The sequence below is a fragment of the Myxocyprinus asiaticus genome, chromosome 14, assembly GCF_019703515.2.
Source record: "Myxocyprinus asiaticus isolate MX2 ecotype Aquarium Trade chromosome 14, UBuf_Myxa_2, whole genome shotgun sequence".
Classification (NCBI taxonomy): domain Eukaryota; kingdom Metazoa; phylum Chordata; class Actinopteri; order Cypriniformes; family Catostomidae; genus Myxocyprinus; species Myxocyprinus asiaticus.
The window spans coordinates 21,690,771-21,717,235 of record NC_059357.1 but is presented as its reverse complement, the minus strand read 5'-3'; the positions used below and the strand labels follow the sequence as shown (position 1 = coordinate 21,717,235).

The 26,465-nt window shown below is 37.6% G+C and overlaps 2 protein-coding genes across 2 annotated transcripts; both read right to left on the bottom strand.

Annotated features, from left to right (window-relative positions):
* Positions 1 to 7,356: 7,356 nt before the first annotated feature.
* LOC127451895 (synaptotagmin-2-like) lies at positions 7,357 to 14,632 on the bottom strand. The gene is made up of 10 exons (XM_051716931.1): positions 14,192 to 14,632; positions 11,809 to 11,969; positions 11,605 to 11,619; positions 11,205 to 11,377; positions 10,864 to 10,953; positions 9,571 to 9,738; positions 9,253 to 9,420; positions 9,040 to 9,157; positions 8,197 to 8,330; positions 7,357 to 8,045 (listed from the first exon to the last, which is right to left on the bottom strand). Exons 2-10 carry the CDS (start codon positions 11,957 to 11,959, stop codon positions 7,836 to 7,838), a joined length of 1,227 nt encoding a protein of 408 aa, XP_051572891.1. The 5' UTR covers positions 11,960 to 11,969; positions 14,192 to 14,632; the 3' UTR covers positions 7,357 to 7,835.
* Positions 14,633 to 16,732: 2,100 nt separating this feature from the next.
* Positions 16,733 to 19,522, bottom strand: LOC127451896 (ferritin, middle subunit-like). The gene is made up of 4 exons (XM_051716932.1): positions 19,364 to 19,522; positions 18,606 to 18,752; positions 17,329 to 17,454; positions 16,733 to 17,067 (listed from the first exon to the last, which is right to left on the bottom strand). Exons 1-4 carry the CDS (start codon positions 19,463 to 19,465, stop codon positions 16,909 to 16,911), a joined length of 534 nt encoding a protein of 177 aa, XP_051572892.1. The 5' UTR covers positions 19,466 to 19,522; the 3' UTR covers positions 16,733 to 16,908.
* Positions 19,523 to 26,465: the final 6,943 nt, after the last annotated feature.

Genomic DNA, 26,465 nt, shown 5'->3' with positions numbered 1-26,465 from the left:
TTGGAAGCAGGAAAAATGGGCAAGCGTAAGGATCTTAGCGACTCTGACAAGGGCCAAATTTAGATGGCTAGACGACTGGGTCAGAGCATCTCCAAAACGGCAAGTCTTGTGGGGTGTTCCCGGTATGCAGTGGTTAGTACCTTCCAAAAGTGGTCCAAGGAAGGACAACCAGTGAACTGATGACAGTATCATGGGTGCCCAAGGCTCCTTGATGCGTGTGGGGAGCAAAGGCTGGCCCGTCTGGTCTGATCCCACAGAAGAGCTACTGTAGCACAAATTCCTGAAAAACTTAACGCTGGCCATGATAGAAAAGTGTCAGAACACACAGTGCATCGCAGCTTGTTGCGTATGGGGCTGCATAGCCACAGACCGTTCAGTGTGCCCATGCTGACCCCTGTCCACCACTGAAAACGCCTACAATGGGGAACTGGACCATTTAGCATTGGAAGAAGGTGGCCTGGTCTGATGAATCACATTTTCTTTTAGATCATGTGGACGGCCTGGTGCCTGTGCGTCATTTACCTGGGGAAGAGACGGCAGCAGTATGCACTATGGGAAGAAGGTAGGCCGGCAGAGGCAGTGTAATGCTCTGGGCAATGTTTTGCTGGGAAACCTTGGGTTCTGACATTCATGGGGATGTTACTTTGACACATACCACCTACCTAAAGATTGTTGCAGACCACGTACACCCCTTCATAGCAACGGTATTCCCTGATGGCAGTGGCCTCTTTCTGCAGGATAATGCACCCTGCCACACCTCAAAAATTGTTCAGGAATGGTTTGAGGAACATGACAAAGAGTTCAAAGTGTTGACTTGGCCTCCAAATTCCCCAGATCTCAATCCGATTGAGTATCTATGGGATGTGCTGGACCAACAAGTCCAATCCACGGAGGCCCCACCTCACAACTTACAGGACTTAAAGGATCTGATGCTAACGTCTTGGCGCCAGATACCACAGAACACCTTCAGAGGTCTTGTGGAGTCATACCTCAACGGGTCAGAGCTGTTTTGGCGACCTACACGATATTAGGCAGGTGGTTTTAATGTTGTGGCTGATCATTGTATACACTGGATATAGGCCATTATGCATGATATGTCATTTTGTACCTAATACATTTGCTGTGGCACAACAATCAGTAAACCTCAAATGTAAAAAAATTACTTTGGCAAGCAAAAAATGCTTTTTGTATAAAAACATACTCCTCTCTTTTCGCTTATGCTTCTTCTCTTCACAGCCAGATAGAAATGATGGATCCTTCCTGCTTACAAGAACACATGAAAAAAAAACATACAGTTGCTTCAATACACGGGGTGGTTCAACTTACCCACAGGCTGGTCTTACCCCACTCTCCCCTACGTTCATACAGTAATGCCATGCTCCATTCAGAGTACCCACTTTAAGGGATCTGCCCATTGGAGTAAGGCACAGGGGTGATCACATTTGACAGGAATTTGCCCCCCTAAAACCTCAGTAGGGGTCAAATCTTTCCGTGGCTGGGAGAGCTCTCACTCCGCCTGCCACGACTCTCACTCGACCTGCCACGGCTCTCACTCCACCTGCCATGGCTCTCGCTCAACCTGCCACGGCTCTCACTCCACCTGCCATGGCTATCACAATATTAGCCCTGAAGAACTACGGTAAGTGCTTTTTTCTTTCTTTCTTTTCAAAATCGTCACTATGGGGCAAAATTAACCAAACAGTCTGGGGAAATATGAGCCATTGGTTTTTACTGAAACAAATTTCAACAAAACTCTTCTGTTTATTTTACACTGGGATGTGTGGCAGAGCTCATTTCATGAACACAAGTGGGAAAAGCAATATTTCAAAAAATGACTGGACTTTGAGGTGGAGTGTTTGTAAATGTTACATAATTATTTATGATGTAAAAGTGTATAAGACATTTTATTTCAAATACTTTATAGATATTTTCTAGAGAATCATTGTTCCTCTGGGATTTTGTGAAAAGAGGCTCTTCGAAAGTTGTGCTTTTCAGTATTAAGAATTTCTCCATTTGTGCTTTTGCTTAAGGTAGAAGGCATCCTAAGCTTCCTATAAAGGTGTAATGTTAGGTTATGTGTGTTTGGATCATAATTAAAAAATATAAAATATAACATTTCCAAAAGTTTCTACTTGACCATATTCACCCAAAAGTATTAAAAACAAAAATTAATTTGAGACCATTTTATTTTTAGTTAGTTTTGGGGTTCTGAAAAACGTATTTAGTTTAGTTTTATTTTTTCCAATCATTTTACTTTTTATTTTTATTTTAGTTCATGAGAATTGTTTTAGGTGGTTTTGGTTTTGGTTTTTGTTAACTGTAATAACACTGGTGCAATTAAATCTAACGTTTTACATAGAAGATAAAGGAATGCAATACCACAACATATTTAATGACCATTGTTAATTAACGATTAAAGTTATGTAGTCAAAAAAATAAATTAATTTTTTTAAATCCAAATTGACCATTAGAAATGAAGTGCGTGCCTATACTATCACTGTTATACTAGCCATTATCTGTCAGTTGATAAAATGTGATTAATTTTACTTAAATTCTCTATAATTTAACGTAGCCAATATCCAATTAGTACTACGTAACGGTGGCGTAACCTTTCCGGCATATAAAAAGCATTTCATGCCCTGTCAGCCAAGGATGAATTTCAATCACAACATTACCCAAGACATATCTATCTATCTATCTATCTGTCTATCTATCTATCTATCTATCTATCTATCTGTCTATCTGTCTATCTGTATCTCTCTCTCTCTCTCTCTCTCTCTCTCTCTCTCTATATCATGTTTATCTTGTTCATAATGTAACAGTATATTGGCACTAGTGACTTATGAATGTGCTGCCTTCATTAAGACTAAATGTAAAATAATGCAATTTATTTTTTGTAATTATTTTTGTAAAAATTATTTTTAAAATTACTTGTAAAGATACACTATATTGCCAAAAGTATTCGCTCACCTGCCTTTAGACGCATATGAACTTAAGTGACATCCCATTCTTAATCCATAGGGTTTAATATGATGTTGGCCCACCCTTTGAAGCTATAACAGCTTCAACTATTATGGGAAGGCTTTCCACAAGGTTTAGGAGTGTGTTTATGGGAATTTTTGACCATTCTTCCAGAAGCGCATTTGTGAGGTTAGACACTGATGTTGGACGAGAAGGCCTGGCTCACAGTCTTCGCTCAAATTTATCCCAAAGGTGCTCTATCGGGTTGAGGTCAGGACTCTGTGCAGGCCAGTCAAGTTCTTCCACACCAAACTCGCTCATCCATGTCTTTATGGACCTTGCTTTGTGCACTGGTGTGCAGTCATGTTGGAACAGGAAGGGGCCATCCCCAAACTGTTCCCACAAAGTTGGGAGCATGGAATTGTCCAAAATCTCTTGGTATGCTGAAGCATTCAGAGTTCCTTTCACTGGAACTAAGGGGCCAAGCCCAGCTCCTGAAAAACAACCCCACACCATAATCCCTCCTCCACCAAACTTCACAGTTGGCACAATGCAGTCAGACAAGTACCATTCTCCTGGCAACCACCAAACCCAGACTCATCCATCAGATTGCCAGATGGAGAAGCGTGATTCGTCACTCCAGAGAATGCGTCTCCACTGCTCTAGAGTCCAGTGGCGGCGTGTTTTACACCACTGCATCCGACGCTTTGCATTGCACTTGGTGATGTATGGCTTGGATGCAGCTGCTCGGCCATGGAAACCCATTCCATGAAGCTCTCTACGCACTGTTCTTGAGCTAATCTGAAGGCCACATGAACTTTGGAGGTCTGTAGCGATTGACTCTGCAGAAAGTTGGCGACCTCTGCGCACTATGCGCCTCAGCATCCGCTGACCCCGCTCTGTCATTTTACGTGGCCTACCACTTCGTGGCTGAGATGCTGTCATTCCCAATCGCTTCCACTTTGTTATAATACCACTGACAGTTGACTGTGGAATATTTAGTAGTGAGGAAATTTCACGACTGGACTTGTTGCACAGGTGGCATCCTATCACAGTACCACGCTGGAATTCACTGAGCTCCTGAGAGCGGCCCATTCTTTCACAAATGTTTGTAGAAGCAGTCTGCATGCCTAGGTGCTTCATTTTATACACCTGTGGCCATGGAAGTGATTGGAACACCTGAATTCAATTATTTGGATGGGTGAGCGAATACTTTTGGCAATATAGTGTATGTTGATTTAACTTAAAACTTTAAGGCAGCGGTTAAACTTAATTTTTTAACAGTGTAAATAAATGTAATGAGCTCACCACATAAGCAAACGTGACCCTTCATCCAGGATATTTGCGCATTGCGCGTAAAATTTTGCCAAACCCACATGCGCCTAGACTTTGTGCATCTTGCACAAAAATGCCAAAACTTCCTGGCCATGCCCACTGACTTTGCGTGTATGGCTTTTGGCATTGCACTGAGCTTATCGCTAGCACCAGGCGCAGACTGGCCATTGGGAGAACCGGAACTTTTCCCGGTGGGCCGGCTGCGAAATGGGGCCGCATGGGCCGCATGGGCCGCCACGTTATGCAGAACGCGCCACAAAACAGCGCCGCGATGTGCGGAAGGGGGCAGCGATATGCAGAACCGCTCAACAACTTTTGGGCCAGTTTCTATGTAAAATCCCAGGCCGAATTTTCTTCCCAGTCCTCCCCTGGCTAGTACTCTTATAATAGAGCCCCATATCACTAAAATAATGCAAATTCTTCTAATTGAATAAATACCGTGTTAACCATTATTTATAAACTGAAATGTATCAAATTAAAACCATAAATAAAAGATGGGTTTTCAATTTTTATCATGTGTGCAATATGCCAAATAACACACATTATTAATGGTTTAAATACATACATACATACCTTATATACTGTATGTACAAGGCATGTGTGTGTATACAGTATGTGTGTGTCTGTTTAGATATATTAATTTTATACATAAATACTGCATGATGGTAATGAATTATGTATTATTTTTATATCTGATGTGCTAGCCAATTCAGCCGAAATACTGATGTGCCAAACAACCACAAAATCAATAAGGCAACCAACCCCAATCACACTCTCTCCATAAATGTTGGCCAGCTACTATTGCTCTTAGCAGGTTTACAACTCATTAACATAACATATAGTTATCAAATTACCAGAAAATTACTATGCGGCAACCAACCCCTGTTGCAGACGGACCACAGTAACGCCTATAAATTGTTGTATTTTATAGGCTGGTGTGTGATTTTCCCCTTTTCTCTCTGTACTCCTAATAATGTTGTGTTTAGAAAAAATATTTTTGCTTTTTGCTTATTGATATGGTGTATGGCTGTATGTATCCCATGACATATGCTAGTCTAACTAGTAACAAGATACCCAGGTACAGTCCTCTGAATGTTAATATAACATAATATAATATTTTAACATCAAAATCTAACATTCAATTTGCTAGATTTGAGAAAAGTTTTGGATTAAAATCATTATGGTGTTTCCATATTCAGTTACAGAGGCTCTGTGCAATATGACAGGCTTTATCTCAAATCTACAGTGTTATATAGTGAAAATATATAGCTTTTGTTATGACAGTAACCTAATGTTTTTCACTCCTTTAAAAAAAAATCAAAACAAAAAAAAAAAAAAAAAAAAAAGAAACATTTTTTATCACAGCATATAAAATATTAAACATATTTGTTTGCAAAGTGTTTGTGGTCTGCAAAGCACTGACATGTTTTTTTGTGTTTGTTTGTGTGCCACTATACCCCTATTTATTTATCCTGTTTTATTTGTCTATAAGATGCTGTGCTGATCTCCCCTAATGATAAAACATAAAGCAGTATAAAAAATAATATGCTTAGACGTTTTGCTGTGTCATCATCACTTGCTTAAAAAAATACTCTCTTGTTGTGAATTTTGTATAAAAATGTGTGTGTGTGTGTATATATATATATATATATATATAAGTAAAAAGAGAACATGCCAACTATCGATAGCCAATCAAATGAGTGAGCTGAATCAATAGGAGGATTGTATAATTTGCTGGCATATAGTCCTGTTTAGCTTGTATAGATGACGCCTGTCAGATGATCTATGCTGCTACAAGGCAGATACCAGTAGTCATCAGAACCATTTTGGAACTTTTAATCCTTTAAAAGACAAAGAACACTTATTTAAAGATTAAGAAATGTATAAGCCCTTAACAAACAAAAACAGGACTAAAGAGAGGCGCAAGTAACGGTGACGGTGCGAGCTAGAGCTGTCTGTGACGCTGACGGATCGACAGGGAGGCGCAGGTAACGAGTGAAAGCCGTGGCAGGTCGAGTGAGAGCTGCCGTTGGCGGTGGCAGGTCCGAAAGATTTTATCTCCTTCTCTAAAACGTTCAAACAGGCTGTTTTCGAAAGTTTTGGTCTACTATCGCTATCTGGTGGCTGTCAGTGCATGTCAGCTATTAGTAAGAATTAGTCAGAATGGTTTGTGCTTACACTGCGCCTTCTACTGGTGAATGGTAGAAACATTACAAATACCTGATTAAATGTTCCTAGTGTGTAGACAATACAGCATGCTAATGTAACGAAAACCCTAATGTAACGATCCCTAAAATATCTAGTTTAAAGTTTTCAGACAAGCTTACAGTATTTAGAGTGAGAATCACAAGTTCACTTCCTAGTAGGGGAAAATTAGCGAGGAGCCTATATTAGCATTGTTGATTAAAAGTCTAAATGAGAGAAATCTAAATGGAAAAAGGCCAAATCCTGACTACTTTAGATGCATAAGCACTCACATAAATCATCATGACCAATCATGCTATCATTCTCTTTCTCAAATGCTGTCATTTTGGATTGCTTCTATTTGTTCTTACCCTTTCCCTCTTTTTTACCAATTTATTTGACTAATTCCTAAATTCTCAGTGCACTGGAGTTTGTCTGTCCTTCCATCTTTCAATCTCTCTTTGCGTGACTTGCCTCTGTGTCCTTTCTGGTGTCCTTCATCCCCTCCAAACCCCCACCCTTCCCTGTCTCTAATTCCCTGCTCACATGTCTGGCTTAGTCTAGCACTGCACTTAGAACACGGCTGCAAACGGCACAAGATTAATCCAGGATTCCCCCCTTACAACTGGACAACTCTAAATGCTACTGAACCAAACTGGACAGTTCTGTGGGTACACATATTTACTCCCAGAGTATAGTGACTGCTATAATATTGACTCCTTTTCCAGTAGATTATAGAGCAGTCTTTATCACTGATGAATTAACAGTGTTTACCCAAGGGAATGAGGTTTACCTCAATGCCCTTAATAGTGTATAATTTATGTATATGTATTGTTTGTGTGACGAAAGTGAAAACGCATCTTAAAATCTGTGATAATGTATCCAGTGGTTGCATTTATATAATCTTGATTCACAGAAAGACAAGGCAAATCAGGACAGTTCTCATGCAATTATAGACAAAAACAAACAAACATCCAACACAAAACAAAGTCATCATCCACATACAGACATTTACATAAGAAACACAATCCAGATGATCATAATATACATAAAAACATTTAGACATTTTTTTTTTCTCTGAAACCATAATGGTACGGAATGTAATGTCTCAAAAATGTCTCAAAAATAATCCTTAGTGAAAAGACAGATGGGAGTTAATGGTAGATTTAAATAGTGTGTTGCCAAAAGTTATAGATGTTTAGTTGAAAATATAGATTTGTGTACACCAGAGTGTCGCAAACACCATCCAATGAATAGAATTCTCTTAAGTAAGCCGGAAAATCAACTGTGCGTTTTAAGATGCAAATATTGTATTTTTAAAACTTTTATTTAAAGGGGTGGATAAGTACAGGTATTTAGCGGATAGGTGCCTTAAGGGCAGCATCTACTTCCTCTTCAGGCTGAAGGGTGTGCCACTGTGCCACAGGACGTCTTGGATTGGCTAGCATGTCTGACCAATGGCGCAGACCCACCCCACTAGCACCGAACCCGATCCAGCACTTCCCAATCGGATCGTTGCTCCCCAGTTTATCATAATCATAGACAGTTATCAGCACTTGGACCTTCTACAGAGACACAGAGGAACAGAGAAAAATAGGTTAAAACACACTTAAGCCACTTTGTTCTTTCTCATTATACTCAGTCTTAGATTTAATCATGACAGTAAATTTATTACAGATGCAAATAAGTAACTAGTCATGTTATTAGATGCTGTACCTGTATCTGACCGAAGGGAATTTCAAAGCTGAAGCTCTCATTAAAGTAGGGGTTCAGTGTGTTCTGCTTAACTGTTGTCTTCTTCTTCTTAATACGCTTTCCATTGTGTTGCAACACTATTTTCACAAAGGGATCTAAGAGAGAACATCCAGAAAGGAAAAAGAAAAAGATTGAGAAAGAAAAGTACTTTGTTATATAGATAAAGACAGTAAATCAAAGTGTAAATGGAGACACATTTGATAGCAAAACTGGGTACTGTAATACAATACGGCTGAAAGTATGTGAACACCCAAACACCACACTCACATGTGCATGTTGAGCATTTACTTTAAAAACCAATTACATTAAAACAGAGTTGGTCCTCCTTAACAGCTTCCACTCTTCTGGGAAGGCTTTCCACTAGATGTTGCAACAAGGCCGTTGTGATTTGCTTCCATTATTTAGACACAAGAGTATCAATGAGGACAGGCACTAATGTTAGTCTGGCTCACAGTCCACTTTCCAATTAATTCCAAATGTGAGCACACCAGACTCAGTAAACCATTTCTTTATGGACCTCACTTTGTGAGCAGGTCATTGTCATGCTTTAACAGTTTGCAACATGCAAAATTTGATGCAAACAATTCTCTAAAATGACATTGTATACTGCAGCATGAATCATTGTTTTTAATGGAATGAAGAGGCCTAACCAAACCTGATTTGAATTAGAAGGGGTGTCCACATATTGTACTTCTGGCTATATAGTGTTATTTGATTGCAATGATTACGTAAGTAAGTATGTAAGTGATTATGGCATATGTCAACATGAAAGACAAAATATGACAAATGATAGTCCACACTCACCTGATAAACCACCCACATCCATCTTTTTGAGGTTCTTAGCTTCCATGATACAGACAGTGAGCTTCCCTGAGGTGGGCACATAGCGCAGGGAGATACAGATGTCACCCAGCTTTTCTTGCTATTGGGGAGGAAGAGGAGAGCATATTGCTAAACAGCATCAAAAATCCACTATAGCGGTTAAAGAAAATAAAAAAGCCCAAAGGAAAGCATTACCTCCTCTTTCTCTCCTCCAACCAGGTCTCTCCATTCATGTATGGGCTGGCCCAGGTCTATACTGTTCATAGGGATTTTGATCTCTCCAATTACATCATGTTTACCAAAGCGGTCAAAGTCAAACACCTGCAGGACCAGGGTCTGTCCAGCTAGATCATTAAAAGGGATCTGGAAACAGAAATATCAAATATTCAAATATTGACTGTTACCAAATACCATTTATGCAAAATGGAGATTGTTTTTGAAAATGTCCTTTGCATATATTTTACAATAAGAGCAAGACGAATAATTGTATGACAAATGGCCTGATGACAATACCTTGAAGATGAACGTCTCATTGAAAACAGGACACAGATTCTTGCGCTGGATTTTAGTCTCAAATTTTTTTTTCTTGTCTGGTAACATATAAACTTTGACATAGGGGTCAGAGGTTCCACCTATATCCATGGCAGGAAGGTCTTGGGCTTGCAAGATGCCAACAATGAGCTGAAGAGGAAAACATTGTGGATCAAGTGTTTGAAATATAGTACATACAAACAGACCAGTTTCTTTGTAAAGGCATACCAAGGTCTTTTGTTGATTTGTGTAAACAAGATCTAAAAGGAAGTTCATGCAATCATGCAAAAAAAACAAACAAACAAACAAAAAAAAACATATCTTAATGAAAGTATTTCTTAAGCCACATCCACACTAATATGTTTTTGTTTGAAAACGCATTTTTTCTCTAAGTTTTGGCCTTCCGTTCAGACTGAGACAGCGTTTTTATCCAGCAAAAAATTAGCTTTTCAAAATCTTCGACTTGATGTACTCCACTCTCTTCCTGGAGGGGTAGTGTTACCTTTCCCACCTCTTTGGACCCTGGGTGAGACAAGGGGAGGGAGGGAGGAGAGGGAAAGAACGAGGGGGAGAGACAGAGAAAGAGAGAGTAAGAGAGAGGAGAGAGAAAAAAAATGGCTCGCTGGTCCCCAGACACGCTGTTTCTTGGTCCTCAGCCACTCCTCTGCCCCCTAGAGGATGACAGCCGCTCCCCTGGCAGATGGCCATGAGTCCTCCATCCCTTGGTGGATGGCAACGGCTCCTCTGCTTCCTGGCGGACAGCAGCGACTCCTCCATCCCCTGTCAGACGGCAGCGGTGAGGACTCCACAACAGCGCATCCTTCCTCCTTCCCGGGTTTTGGCACCAGTGTAACAGATTCACATGATGGGAAAGGAGGCGGGAACCAGCTGAGCAGTCAACATAAACTTTTAATAAACAAATAAACAAAACACAACATAAAACACAAGACTGCTGCGTGCATCTCTCTCTCTCACTGGTGTCTCCGGTTTGTCCTTATCCCCCTCCCGGCTGATTAGGACGATTCAGCGCCGGGAGTGCGTCCTCATGGCCCGGCCACACCCTCCTCCTCGTCACAAAGAGTTTTTATATGTTTTAGTGTGGACAAGCAACTTTTGGAAAACGAATGAAAACAGCAGTATGGACGGAGAGTGTTTCAAAAACGAAAACTCCGTTTTCAAATGTATCCGGATTAATGTGGACGTAGCCTTAATATGCACTCACAATTAGTGTGCACATTATTAGGATCCATACTCAACCCCAGCAAAAATACACACCTGATTTTCAGTGAAGTTATAGTCCAGAGAGTACTCCAACTTTCCATAAAACTCTTTCTCACCCTCGGCTTCTCCCTCCTTATGTTGTTCCTGAGGGATGAATATTAAAGAATGAATATGGCCAGTATAAATGTGAAATACTTAGGCATACCTTTAAGTCATAAGTTACCCATCTCTTTTTCATATTCAAATTGAAATCATAGTAAAGCATTCACTAATTTGACAAAACAAGATCTTACACTTCAGTTTTGCAGTACTAAATAACAAATCTAGTTCCCCTCCATTCTCTGTAAACATTTAGCCTTTTACAGTACATGCTTTGCACTCCCACACTCTCTTACCTCTCCTGCTTCTTCCTCTCCCTCCTTTTTCATCCTTCTGCGTCCTCCCTTCCTTTCTCTGACTTTTTTTGCTTTCTTCTTCCCTCCCAAGCACTTCTTATAGATGCAGAAAGCAAAGCAGCCTACCAAGGCAAGCACAACCACAACTATGGCTCCAATAGCCCACATGGGCACTGTACAATGGAGAGAGAGAAAAATATATGGAAGGAGGGAATAGCATAGAATAATAACCATCATTTCATTTCTGTTAGTAAAAATACATAAAAACTTCTTCCAAATTATCATGTTTTTAGTACATTGCCTAAAATAAAAATTATGCACTTTGCGCTAAATTGTTAAACTGGATGGATGAATGGATGGTGGACTGGGCTGACAGAAAACAGACATAGACTGAACTTACTTCTGATCTTGTGGTCTAAGTGGATGGATGGAATTGATGAAAATGTGAAGGATTTACATGAAGAGTGGAAATGGGGAAAAATGGAGGAATAAATCACATAAATTAACTGCACAGTTTGATGGGGGTGTGTGTTCTTTATTGATAATTATGAAGAATTATGTATGATGTGATTAGTTAAGGAGGTAAATGCCACAACACACTTACTTGGTAAGTGCCCAAGCTCATTAAAAAACTTGTTCTTCATATTTATAAAGTTATGGGAGTGATGAGAGGGAGGGGGTGGGGGAGGGGGGTTAGGCTCCTCCTCTGGCTCCGCTGCCCTCCGCTCACGATGCTGCATGCTGACAAACCGCATGGCTGATCAGCTAGGAAAATAAAACAGAGACCGTTATTATCCTGAGATAGCCTACATGGTGTTCAACTACTGTAAATGCCCCAAATTCACCATCAACTTTTTGCTCATTTTAAATGGTCCATCATTGTCACAAATTAATTTGTAAATGTACAAATATTCCATGCAATCTCTCAATTAATATGTGGACATGCATAAAAATTATACATGAATTAGTAAAATGTGGTTTAAAATAGTTTTAGGTGGAGTACAATATGTCAGACTGCAGAGCATGTCAATTAACCAAAATTACTGCATGTTCACTACTACCCATATTTTTTAGATCAGTCTATTATCCTCTCTCGCATTCATTTATTTGCCCCTATTTATTTTCTATCCCATTCAACACCCTGCCCACACTATCCCTGTCTATCCCTCCCCACCTCTCGTCTCTTGGTGCCATGACTTTTGATGAAGAGTAAACTCTGATTCCATGGCCCTGCATCTGTGTTATTAATCCCTTTGGCATTGTAACATGCAAAATCACAGCCATGCACGCATAATGTCCATATGTGCCCATACTCTTATGTAAAAACAACACACCTCTTTATACATCTTTCTCAAATATACTCTACACTAATACATGCCTAATGTTGACTAAACACATTAAAAAAATAAAGGTTGTATCTCTGACCCCCTGCTCTGCTGAACTGACCTCCTGCCACTCCCAACAGATGCATAATGAGATTAATTGTAAAAGCTAATCCAAAAATCCTTGGGTTTAAGCAAATTAGGAACAGGGCCCTCCCCTTTCCTTTCACACTTGAGCCTACAATATTCCTGTCTCATCCTGACCCTCATATAAAAGACTTCAGATTGGACTTCCAATAGCTACTGCTCTATCTCTGAATGCATCTCATTGCTTTTGTGTTGAGCAGCAAACAATCTGAAGAGCAGTCATGGTTTCTAAGTAGCTGCAATTGACTTGTTAAATGTATGAGGGCAGCACCTGGCGTGATGTGGCACCTCTGCCATAGACATAACCCTTTCTGTTAGTCACAGTAAAAAGGATTTTTTTATTTACAGAGCAGGGTTTTCCAATCAGGGGGCTCGTGAGGTTCTGATAGAAGTGCTAATCACAAATTAAATTGAATAAAATATAACATTTTAAAAAACATACATTTATGTAAAAAAGAAACACTTACACAATCAAAAAGATAACACAAATTGTTTTAATTATTTCCAAATAAAAAATATTTAAGTAAATAATTTAGGTCATAAGGGTTTGGCTGAAATAGGTTGGGATCCCCTGGTCTACAGACAGTCCCATAAGGTCATATTCAGTTCAGAGAATACAAGCATGGTGTCCATCATTTTAGATCATAACCTATCACAGTCAAGATGGCAGCTAAAGAAAAAAATACAATAAATAAAATAAAATAGATACTTTTTCTCTTGTAATCTTTTACATAAAGAACAGACACTGTAATCTGAGAGTGCAGAAACACATAATTTGAGTCACCTACAAACACAACTGCCCTAATCTGGCTAAAGTAGGCCTTTCACCCTGTGCGTCACAGAGTATCAGCCGGCGTCATTCGTGTTTTTTTTTTTCTTTCTTCATCTCTACTTTGTCCACCAGTGAGTAGAACTGCTGTATTTTTTGGAATACCTAAATCTTATCCAGCCACCCTTTTCATTGAAGAACAAGATGCTTAGTAGGCTACACATTTACACACATAGATATGCATCAATTTAGTTGAGAAAAACTCATATGAGATGTTCTCAATAAGGGCTTGAGAGGCTTGCTCTTATACAGAATGTATATGGTAACATCTAAATGAATAGATTTTATTCAAATAAAAAAATATTATCTATTATGACTGGATCCAACCTGACTTTAAATGAGTATAGTAGAAATAGAAGTCAAAATAACTCTTTAAAGTAACAACTCCCGTATCCAATTTTTACAGTGTGGCTGACAAAAAAAAAAAAAAAAAAAAAAAAAAACATGTCTCTCTCTCTCACTCAACTTGTCACCACTTAATTAGAGTTTTTCACCATTTTATTCAAATGTTAGCTTTTTTTTTTTTTTTGTATAGTCCTGCAATGTGTCTAATTTTAAATGACAAATATTCCATGTAGTCTCTCAAATAATGAGTTCATAAAAACTGCATGTATAAACATTATACAACATTTACATGAATAACAAGCTCGTGATGTAAGTAGACCCGACAAAATAATAATCAAACTTACCTGATGATTTCCAACGCTCTTATATGGATGGAGACCTCCGGTTTGTTTTGAGAGGACAGTGACACATCAGCTCTCTCTCTCTCTCTCTCTCTCAAAGCGCATTTGGACCGCCAAAGCCCTCTTTCACTCGGATTAATCGTTCTGTCCCTTCTGTTCACGGGTATGCTTTAGGTTTTCTCGTATGAGAATCTTATTTTTATCCATCTCGTTTGCCAGTCAGTTTACAAGGTTCCCGATATTCCTTATAATCTCTTGCATGGTGTTTATCCGATTCTAATTTTCAATATAATTTTCGTTCAGTGATCCCTCTGTATCTGATTAGTCGGTGGCTCACTGTACCGACTGACACCGAAAAACTCTGTTCTTTTATTTCTTTTTTTAATTAATGACCAATTTTGATGTGAAAATTGAGATACTGGTCAACGTAAAGCCTCTGTTGAACAACAGGCCCTCGGTCTTGAGTGATTATGGTCGATGTGGGATTATGCAGAGGAAAGAAACAACATCCCCATGTGGTAAAATAATCCCATCTACTTTTGTGCAGCTATACCTATTAAGGGAGAATTTCAATCTGTATTGTTTTTCAGTTATAACACATCATAGGGTCAGATTCCCCCCTTAAGAACAGTGTCCATTTAGTGTTAAACTGTAACATGTTTACATTCGAGTTTAGCATGTAAAGGATCGTTATGCTTATGCATATCATTATTTGTTGTAACAGCAAAATCCATCTTGCCCCACCAATGGGCCCCTGCTGTCATCTGATCTTCACAGAATATATTATCTGCAAACTCATATATTCCTTAAATCATTAAATTTTTTATGGGATCTGTATGTTAATCATATGTATGTATTATGCATTTAGCCAGAAGGGTTTGCAATGTTAATAAAGAAGTCTAGTTTGCACCAGCAGGGATTGTCACCTTTCCTACTTAAGTGATTCTATGGCAAGTCGTTTCAATATTTAATCATGTGCAGGATATGAATTATAGATACCAACAATTAAGTTTTCACTAGTTAAAATGCTCATTCGTGTTATCAGGAATAGAATTACTACAAGTGAAAGTACACATTTTTTTTTATATCAGTAGCCTAATTACATTTGCACTAGTAAAAACATTAATTGTTGATATAAAAAATAACTTCATTACTCGCAGAAATACCCATTCTTTGTACCAAAAAACTAGTACAAAACATAATTCTTGAGTATTTCACAATGATCTGTCCTTCACTCCAATACATAAATCAGCAAAATAAAGATATCAAAATTGAGCATTTTTACTAGTTGTAGCCTAGTTGTTGATATCAGGTAAGGGCATTTGCACTAGTAAAATTTTATTATTGATATAAAAAAATAATATAAAGTGCCTTGCTGATATGTTTATTCGGGACAAAGCGAGGATCAGCGTCTGTTAACCGACTTAAGGAGAGGAGGCCTGTTGTTTGTTAAATTCAGTAATCTCGTTTAACAAGGAAAGCGGCTTAATGAATTAATGTAAAAGTGACTAATGACACTGCAATGACATCAGGGTGTAATTAAAACGTATTATAATTATTTTTAGGCTAATATTGCTGTCTTTTTGTATAGCTTGATATATTCAAGCACAGCAGTACACAATTTGACTTGTTCTGTGCTCTATCAGTGGTGTAATGACTCACTCAAAACACATAAAAGATGCTAATTTATTGCCACCACTGGCATAAAATTGTGAATTACAAAAATGGTCACTGAACGAATAAGTGAACAAATTTGAACAAATATTTTTTTATTATTATTTTATACCCTTATTTGACCAAATTAGTGTCTTGGGATTAAAATCACTTTTCTGAGCGATTTTCTCTTTTGAACAATTTCAAAAAACTTGAGTCGCCAGTTAATGACAGCAAAACATCATCTGTAGGTAATTCACTACACTAAATAATGAACAAGCTAATGTGACATTTATTGTAATAGGTTTTTGTAGTGTTTAATATAAATATATTCTATAGAATTTGCAAAATTACTGATTCATGCACTACAATTTTTGTTAATAATGGAGAATAAAAAAATTATTCTCTGAATGGTTCTTTAAGTGGTTTCAGTTATTTTTTATAAGTATGTTTATTATAGAAAACAATATTCTGGATAAATAGCTGGCTATCTTTAATGATGTAAACGGAGTAAAAAAAATATTTTAAAAAATATATTACGCAACAGAGTGGAATACAGAGTGGTGGTGGCGGCGTAGTGGGCTAAAGCACATAACTGGTAATCCCCACAGCCACCACCATTGTGTGCACTCCAGGTCGCTCCAGGGGGATTGTCCCTGTAATAAGTGCACTGTAAGTTGCTTTGGATAAAAGCATCTGCCAAATGCATAAATGTACATTAAATGTGCACATCTTGTCATTGGGGCCTGAGCCCCCATAACATTGGAATCCTAGAATTGCCCCTGCATCACAATAAGACAAGACAATCCAGACAAAAATGTTTATTCTTCAAATACACCAAGTATAAACCAATTAGTGTATATTGAACATGAAAGTATCTGCTTTGGTGACTAGATTAAACTAATTTAAAAGAAAGACTGTATAATTTAACAGTTATGAAATTCAACTTTTTCAGGATGCTAACCTTTCAATCAAAAAAAAAAAAAAAAAAAAAAAAAACATTTGCATAAAAGCAGTGTGATAAGAACGTTTCATTTTATAGTAGGCCTAGGATCTGAGGGTTGCATTTAGCTCTGTCCGTCCAGGGTGTGCTTGTCAAACAGGTACTCTGACATCCTGTTGTTGCCGCCAGCACCCATCTTAGACAGGTTGGTGATGTGATCACCAAGCTTCTTGATGTCCTCAACCTTCTGATTCAGGTAGTGAGTCTCCAGGAAGTCACACAACTGTTGGACAAGGAATCAGAAACGAATTTAGCACACTCAAATGATAAATACCCAGAATGGATGAAACTGCTTTACAAAGCAATTTTTATGAAAACATGGACTTTAACAAATGATAAAATCAAGGACATTGAGTGGCATGCAAATGTGCACGGAAGATTGCTTTAATAAAATTATTAACCCATTATGTAAATTTGACTTGCATATCTCCTTGTATTTTCAGAGATGGGTCTGCAGGTGTGGAGGGAAAACTTCTGAACTCACATGAGGGTCGCCCTTCTCAGAAGACAGCTTATGCAGATCCAGCAGAGCCTGATTGATTTTCTTCTCCAGCTGCAGTGCACACTGCATACCAGTCAGTCCATTGTCCCACTCATCACGCTCTGGTTTCTGGAGTGAGAGACAAACAGATCAGTGAGTTTTCAATTCAGTTCTATAGGCCAGTGCCGTCCCTGCCTATTAAGCGATATATGCAGCTGCATAGGGCCCCCAAGGCCACCAGGGTCCCCCCTATGGGTTCAGGATAGCCAAATAATTATTTGCAATAAGTGTAAATAGCCTTGGGCACACAGCCCGGCTCTATGCACGCCAAAAGTCAGACAGAACCTATCAAAACAATTTAAAATATTACATACGCTATGAAGAAAAGACATGCAGAGATATGTATGTGAATTTGACCTTCCTTGACTTAAGATCTGATATGGTGACATTATTAAGACAGCTGGTTAGTTGCATGGGCGAACTGGGTTCAAGTCCACTGTTTGCCAATTTCACTATTCTCCCCATATTGCTCCATGTAAGCAAAGGCAGACAGTGGCTGTACATGCCATCGGAAAGTAATAAACACAAAAATGTGTAAATACCACGTTTGGCATTTAAAGACATCTGTGACAAGGTACCATTGTGACACATCAGGTGCATTTCTTCCCACTGCCAGCGATGTAGTTTAGTCACAATACTTTTACTACATACACTGATGTTGTTAGATTATATACTTTTATTTATTATACACCAGGGAGCAAATAGCATATACCACTATTTACAGCAAGTGTAAATGTCATCTACTGTAGCCTTCCATCCTTAATTTGGTAATTTAATTATTTCTTATTAATTTGCACATAACTTAATTAAATATATTTATTAGTTTAATAATATTAACTTTGGATAAAAGTGTCTGCCAAATGAATAAATGTAAATGTAAATTTGAGCATGTGATGTTTAAAACATTTCATTTTTGAACTTCTGAAGTAGATATAACTGTGCTGATAAACTACAGTTTATAGTTATGCATTTTTAAGCTTTATTCTTTTGAATAAATAGACTTATTTATTTGCACAATTTAAACTTGCTTGGTTATTGATGTTGTGTGTGTTTGGGTAGGGGGGCCCCATTTTGAAAATCTGCTTAGGGCCCCCAAAATGCTGCTATAGGCCCTTTGAAAAAGGCACAACTTAAGGTCATTCCATTACAATAGGTCTAGAGTAAGATTTGTTTATGTTAACAACACATTCAAAGCTTAGGTCAGAACACCATCAACACACCTGTATATCCTGAAGAACAATGCGTCCTCCCCTCTTGATTTGGAGGGCCATTAATTTCTCAGCATGCTCACGCTCCTCCTTGCTGTTCTCCTTGAAGAACTTGGCAAAACCACAAAGTGCCACATCATCCCGTTTGAAGTAGTAAGCCTGATTGGAGCAAAATCAAAAGATCAGAAAAGGATTAAACACTTAAGGAATTCACAATGTGGTGTACAGCAAGATTAAATATTGTTTACAACCAGGAATCTGAACTCTGGCACCCCACAAGGATGTGTAAGCCTACTTAGTTGCCTACTTTTCTCTATACTCACTATTGACTGTGAACAGGCCTAACTCAATTAATTCAGCCTTAATGAAGTTTACCAACAACATAATGAAAATCAGCATAATCATAGATGCCGCGAGGTGGTAATCTAGACAAATGGTACACGGACAAAAACAAAGATGGTTTAATGACGGTCCACGTGCATACATACAAGTAGGCTACATACATACATCATTTATTATAAATTTGTCTTTTGTGATGTAAATTAAAATATTAGGGATTCTATTTATGTTATTATAAAGGCCCTTAAAAAAACCCACTCAATGGCAGTTTTGTTTTGCCAGATAAACTGGTTTGATAAGGAAGGGGCGAGTAGCTTTGTGGATGCATCATGAAGTAAAGAAAGGAAAGTAGCAATTAAAAGAGATACAACCATGATACGTTATATTATATATTATAATTCGAAAAAATGACGTTAGAAAGAGGTACTTGCCATTGAAGTGTAGGTGTAGGAAGCGTACAGCTCGAAATTCACGATCTTGTTGATCAAAGCTTCGCATTCTCGGTCGTAGTTCTGGCGAATCTGAGAATCCATTTCGGCTGATTTTTTATAGTTTTATTATCACAACGTTGGTACAAAATAATATGAAATTAAACGATTTCAAAAAAGAAGTTCCGTTCAATCACAGTTGAAGCAAGAACCTCTTCAGATCTTCCCGAGGTAGTGAAATGACAGGTGCGCGTTTGTCTTATATAGGCCTACGCTCAAAACATGATGCGTCAGAGGAACAGAAACAGAAAATAAATAAATAAATAAATGAGTCCCCTGTTTCAGTTTCTTAAGACAATATAAGATCAAATTTCATGGACCAGTCTTTTTCCTTTTTCATAATTAATGGTAAACTGAATCCAACAGTAAATGATATCATGATTTGCACTCTGTAAATGAGAACTCCTCAAAAAGATACGTATCAGACATATACTGAACTGTACTGTAGATTAATTGAATTCAGTTTCAGGTAAATTCAGTATTAAACAATCAATGCTTTAGGTGATTTTATGTTGGGAGAGATTCAACGTACTATAAAAGACACCTTTTAGTTGAATGTAACATTTTGCTTATCTGATCAAAAACCCCTGTCACTTTGCATTTTCACAACAAATAGCCTATAAGCTTTTTCCAGGAACAGTTATTCTCCAAATTACTTCTGCCTTAATTTCAACAGTTTTGCTTTTTATTTATCTAAAATTATGTTTGTCAATTTCAAAAGAATGAATAACAAAATTCCAGGTGTTCCAGGATGCATGAAACACTCTAGCAATAGAAGTCATTGTGGTTTGGAAAATATCACGACAGTTATTTTATTCAGCTGTGGAGCTCCATTTTCAACTTGGAAACTGTCTTTAGATAGAGGTGATTGGGCAAGGTGTCACAATTTTCTTTTTTTTTTTTTACACCAGTGCATATTTCTCAGGGTAGTTTTGTCAGTTTCTGTATAGCCACACATCTTGGCTACACAAAAACTATAGAACATTACACTTGTTATAGTCCAGGAAATGCATTTTATTGAACACATGTTTAATTTTTGTGACAAAATGCCATAGTAATAGGGCATAAATAAGATATAGTCCTTATGACAACTGCCTCGTGTGACTACTAGCCCCAGTCTCCCCTAAATAGTCAGGTTACAATGACAAAGCTTTTCTGTACCAGTAGGCTTCATGAACTCTCATTCTCAACAACAAGTAAAGGTACCAGGCCCTAAGTTGTGTCACTGTGACTCAGCATTTTCTCATTTATTTTATTTTATGGAAAATATATTTAAGAGTGTTAAGATGTGTTTTCTGCTAAAGATGGTGATCAATGAAAATTGTTAACATGCAAAAACTATAGTTATATGCTATTAACAAAGACAATACAAAAAGCTGTGAAGCCTGAATTGTTGAGATATGAGGACTATTTCTTATTACGGTCCGGGGACATGATTAATAGCGTACATTTTTAAGCGTTATTTTTTGTATAATTAATCGCACCGAATTAATGCGTTAAATCGATAGACCTAGTAAAAATATTATTTATGTTTAATATATAAAACAAATGCATAAGGGAGCAATAACTAACAGCCCAATTCAACAAGTAGCCCTACAAAACCTGATGGAACTTTTAGATTAGTGACTAATTACAAAGCTTTGAATCGAGTGACAAAGCCCGATGGATGTTGTATAAGACGTTGTATAATATATATTTTTGTCTTATAAATGCCCGCGACACTTTAGAGAGAGTAAGAGAAGGAAAATTTCTCTCAAAGATAGACTTGGCCAATTGATTCAGGGCGTCCGCCCGTTTCCCAAAAGCATCGAAGTACTTGAAAAAGCTTGTAGATTAACGCATGCTCTGGAGTAGTGCTCATACAGCGTTAAGAACATCGTAAGCACACAGTTTATCCAGACACCTGCAGGACAATCGCGAAATGACACCTGATACAATTTAAATACCTATAGCTACACTTTATGCTCATTTAATATCAGTATACATACGTTTTATTTTATTATTATTTTTAACCGACAAGGCTAATAATAAAAATAATAATAATAATAACAATAATAAATGCAGAGAATGGTTAGACAATATTGGATGAACAGATGATAAATTAATAAGTAAACAAATAAAGTTATTTGTGGACTAGTTGGTAACAACAAAGTGGTGGGATGATTGTTGCAGAGAACTGTAAAAATTACAATCAGAGAGAGAGAAGGGAAAAAGTCAATAACTTGCTGCTGTGCGTAGCCTACAGTATATTGGCTCCGCATCCTCTTCTCCTCTTCCTCTCTGACACCTAAGGGCGCTCTCCCCGCACCACGCGTTGTGTAGTACTGCACATGTTGTATAGCATTGCTGTTACCGTTATCACTTTTGGGAGTAAAGAGCAGATCTCCATTTGATTGGTGAATGTCCCTAAAGTGTAGCTTCCATGCATCTCCTTATTTTGCTCTGCAATAATACAGTGAACCTCGTTATATTCAGTTAATGCTTGTCATTAGCAGGACCATACACAGAGCCTCCGTTGTCTTCACTGTTCCTGGATACTTTAATCTCGACTCACAGAGCAATTTTTTAAAACAAAATAGTAAAATGCACATCTGATGAACGAAGCAGTGATTGTGTAAAATAAATTTATTGTTCTGCACAAACCGATTGCAAAACTAAATGCAATTATGTGGTGAGTTAAGTTGTATATTTAAGAAAATATAATGAAGTTGCGATTATGAGCAGCACTGTAGAAATCAGTGACGTATTTAGGCATGGGCGACATGGGCAGTTGCAGGGGGGGTGGCATCTTGTGGGGGGGCGACACGAGGCACCCACACAGGCACCCACACAGAAACAACTTTGGGGGCATGTTGAAGCGGGTTTTGCCCAGGGCGCCATACAAGCTAGAACCACTACTGGTAGAAATGGTTGGCTACTGGCAGCCCTGTACCATTTAAATAACTGACCATGGTGTCTGGTTGACTGCACAAAGATTTGTCTTAAATTTGGGAATAACCCTTTAATAGTCACCACTCACACTCAATTGGTTGGTTTATAGGTGTATTTTTGTGTGGTTTTCTATAAAAACAGAGAGTAATACAAACATACCCAACGTGGCCATTATGTAACTGCAACGTAATTTGATGACCAAATGTTCCTTGTGGCAACGTAACTGATTACGTTGTGACAACCAAAAGTGAAATTCCTGGATTCGTTGCCGCAACGTAACTTTGGAACGGTGCCAGTCCGTCATGACAACGTTGTGGCAAAGTCGAGGATCCATAATTGTTTGTTGGTTACCAGTTGGTAATATTTGCTTTTAATGATTATTCTATGGGTGGACATGCAGTAGTGTAACCTAATTTACAGTTGTGCTCAAAAGTTTGCATACTCTGGCAGAAATTGTTAAATTTTGGCATTGATTTTGAAAATATGACTGATCATGCAAAAAAAAACTGTCTTTTATTTAAGGATAGTAATCATATTAAGCCATTTATTATCACATAGTTGTTTGGCTCCTTTTTAAATCATAATTATAACAGAAATCACCCAAATGGCCCTGATCAAAAGTTTACATACCCTTGAATGTTTGGCCTTGTTACAGACACAAGGTGACACACACAGGTTTAAATGGCAATTAAAGGTTAATTTCCCACATCTGTGGCTTTTTAAATTGCAATTAGTGTCTGTGTATAAATAGTCATTGAGTTTGGATGCACTGAGCAGGCTAGATACTGAGCCATGGGGAGCAGAAAAGAACTCTCAAAAGTCCTGTGTAACAAGGTAATGGAACTTTATAAAGATGGAAAAGGATATAAAAAGATATCCAAAGCCTTGAAAATGCCAGTCAGTACTGTTCAATCACTTATTAAGAAGTGGAAAATTCGGGGATCTCTTGATACCAAGCCAAGGTCAGGTAGACCAAGAAAGATTTCAGCCACGACTGCCAGAAGAATTGTTTGGGATACAAAGAAAAACCCACAGGTAACCTCAGGAGAAATACAGGCTGCTCTGGAAAAAGACGGTGTGGTTGTTTCAAGGAGCACAATATGACGGTACTTGAACAACAATGAGCTGCATGGTTGAGTTGCCAGAAAGAAGCCAATGCCACAAAAAAGCCTGGTTACAATATGCCCGACAACACCTTGACATGCCTCAAAGCTTCTGGCACACTGTTATTTGGAGTGACAAGACCAAAATAGAGCTTTATGGTCACAACCATAAGCGCTATGTTTGGAGAGGGGTCAACAAGCCTATAGTGAAAAGAATACCATCCCCACTGTGAAGCATGGTGGTGGTTCACTGATGTTTTGGGGGTGTGTGAGCTCTAAAGGCACAAGGAATCTTGTGAAATGATGACAAGATGAATGCAGCATGTTATCAGAAAATACTGGCAGACAATTTGCATTCTTTTGCACGAAAGCTGTGCATGGGACGCTCTTGGACTTTTCAGCACGACAATGAACCTTAGCACAATGCCAAGTTGACCCTCCAGTGGTTACAGCAGAAAAAGGTGAAGGTTCTGGAGTGGCCATCACAGTCTCCTGACCTTAATATCATCAAGCCATCAGTTCATGCAAGACGACCAAAGACTTTGCATGACCTGGAGGCATTTTGCCAAGACGAATGGGCAGCTATACCACCTGCAAGAATTTGGGGCCTCATAGACAACTATTACAAAAGACTGCACACTGTCATTGATGTTAAAGGGGGCAATACACAGTATTAAGAACTAAGGGTATGCAGACTTTTGAACAGGGGTAATTTAATTTTTTTCATTGTTGCCATGTTTTGTTTTATGATTGTACCATTCTGTTGTAACCTACAGCTGAATATGAATCCCATAAGAAATAAAAAGAAATGTGTTTTGCCTGCTTACTCATGTTTTCTTTAAAAATGGTACATATATTACCAATTCTCCAAGTGTATGCAAACTTTTGAGCACAACTGTATGTCCTCATTTGCCCAAAATTAATTTAAAGGCTATTTAAACAGTTGAGTGTGTGAATAACAAATGCAGACTCAAAGGTAATGAACTTCATTTATTTTGACAGAGAACAGGGGAAAAATGCAACAATAAAAGAAATTGAGACCAATTGCCACAGAATTGCAACAAAATTACAAGCCTAAATGACTTTTGTACTTAGACCAGCTTAACACCTAATGCCTTGAATTACATTTGTTAATTTAATTTAAAACCATTTTAAGGATATATAACAATGGTAAATGACTTCATTACAATATAATCTTCAGAAGATCTACATATTTTTTTCAATAAATAATTCTATTAAATTATAGCAAAAATGTCAAATTAATCAGCAAAACATTAAAAATGAATAGATAGATAGAGTTGAAGTCAGAAGTTTACATACACCTTAGCCAAATACATTTAAACTCAGTTTAATCATAGAAAACATTCCCTGTCTTAGGTCAGTTAGGATCACTACTTAATTTTAAGAATGTGAAATTTCAGAATAATAGTAGAGATAATAATTTATTTCAGCTTACACTGACGGCCAAAAGTTTGGAATAATGTAGAGATTTTGCTCTTATGGAAAGAAATTGGTACTTTTATTCACCAAAGTGGCATTCAACTGATCACAATGTATAGTCAGGCAATAGAAAAATTACTATTACAATTTTTTACAAATGTTCAGAACTTCTTAAACTACTTCAAAGAATTCTCATCAAAAAATCCTCCATGTGCAGCAATGACAGCATTGCAGATCCTTGGCATTCTAGCTGTCAGTTTGTCCAGATACTCAGGTGACATTTCACCCCACGCTTCCTGTAGCACTTGCCATAGATGTGACTGTCTAGTCAGGCACTTCTCATGCACCTTACAGTCTAGCTGATCCCACAAAAGCTCAATGGGGTTAAGATCCATAACACTCTTTTCTACTTATCTGTTGTCCAATGTCTGTGTTTCTTTGCCCATTCTAACCTTTTCTTTTTGATTTTTCTGTTTCAAAAGTGGCCATAAGGCCTGCACCCCTGAGTCTTCTCTTCACTGTTGTACATGAAACTGGTGTTGAGTGGGTAGAATTCAATGAAGCTGTCAGCTGAGGACATGTGTGGCATCTATTTCTCAAACTAGAGACTCTGATATATTTATCCTCATGTTTAGTTGTACATATAGCCAGTTGTCCTTTGTCTTTGAAGACTTTAGTGTACACCTTTGTATGAAATCTTAAGTTTTTTGGCAATTTCAAGAATTATATAGCATTATGAATATAGAATTATGTAGAACAATTTTGAATTGTGAGAAAATGTAATTACATAGAATGGTACTGAAACAGATGAAATGCTAATAACAAAGATTATGGGATTTATTAGTTGACATTGGAACTAATATTTTGGAAAGTATTATTGTCAAAAGCAGAGAGATCTTGATCAGTTAGGAACCTACCAAGAATGGGGGTACGTTCAAATGTATAAAATATAGCACTAATTATTCATTTACAGATAAACTGAAATTGCAATTGAATCATTGATTAGATCAGTCAGAATGGCAAGCAATTTTACTTATTGATTGATTGTTGCAGCTAACACCACTGAAGCAGTGGCTTCATGGGAAATCTTGCTAAGTGAGATAAGTTTATTATTTTGGATGATAATTCCTTGGGAAAGGCATAGAGCTAAAAGTACTAGTTTATTAACATTGTTAATATGTTGACAATAATTTATAGTAAGAAACTATTGAAAGGTAGTATGTTTTAATGTATAGAATAACAAATTATTAGATAATTTTAAGTACACTGAAGCCCTTATATGAATTACAGAAAATATTAGTTGTATAAAACTTATAATTAAATGTTAATTATAAGTGAAAGTCTATGTTATGGTATTTGAAGAAGTAATCCTTATAATGGCAGCAGTATCTGTTATTAAGGGAATTGAAGAGAAGAAAAAATGCAAAAGATTTAAACTGTGCTTATTGGATAGCTTGGAAGGCTATTATACTTAATAAACGTATAATGGAAATTATAATTCTAATAATAAATTGATTTATTGATGAAGAAGGGAAAATGTTGCGTTATAATTTATTTTATGTTCACAGTAA

What these genes read in the sequence shown, in the direction of transcription:
- LOC127451895 (XM_051716931.1), bottom strand. Translation starts at nt 11,959, where the DNA reads ATGCGGTTTGTCAGCATGCAGCATCGTGAGCGGAGGGCAGCGGAGCCA. An exon ending in TTGGAGGAGAGAAAGAGGAG is followed by an intron (nt 9,158 to 9,252) that starts GTAATGCTTTCC and finishes CCTCCCCAATAG; the next exon opens with CAAGAAAAGCTGGGTGACAT. An exon ending in TTCCCTTCGGTCAGATACAG is followed by an intron (nt 8,046 to 8,196) that starts GTACAGCATCTA and finishes GTGTCTCTGTAG; the next exon opens with AAGGTCCAAGTGCTGATAAC.
- LOC127451896 (XM_051716932.1), bottom strand. Translation starts at nt 19,465, where the DNA reads ATGGATTCTCAGATTCGCCAGAACTACGACCGAGAATGCGAAGCTTTG. An exon ending in CCTACACCTACACTTCAATG is followed by an intron (nt 18,753 to 19,363) that starts GCAAGTACCTCT and finishes TGCTCCAATCAG; the next exon opens with GCTTACTACTTCAAACGGGA. An exon ending in TTGTTCTTCAGGATATACAG is followed by an intron (nt 17,455 to 18,605) that starts GTGTGTTGATGG and finishes CTCTCACTCCAG; the next exon opens with AAACCAGAGCGTGATGAGTG.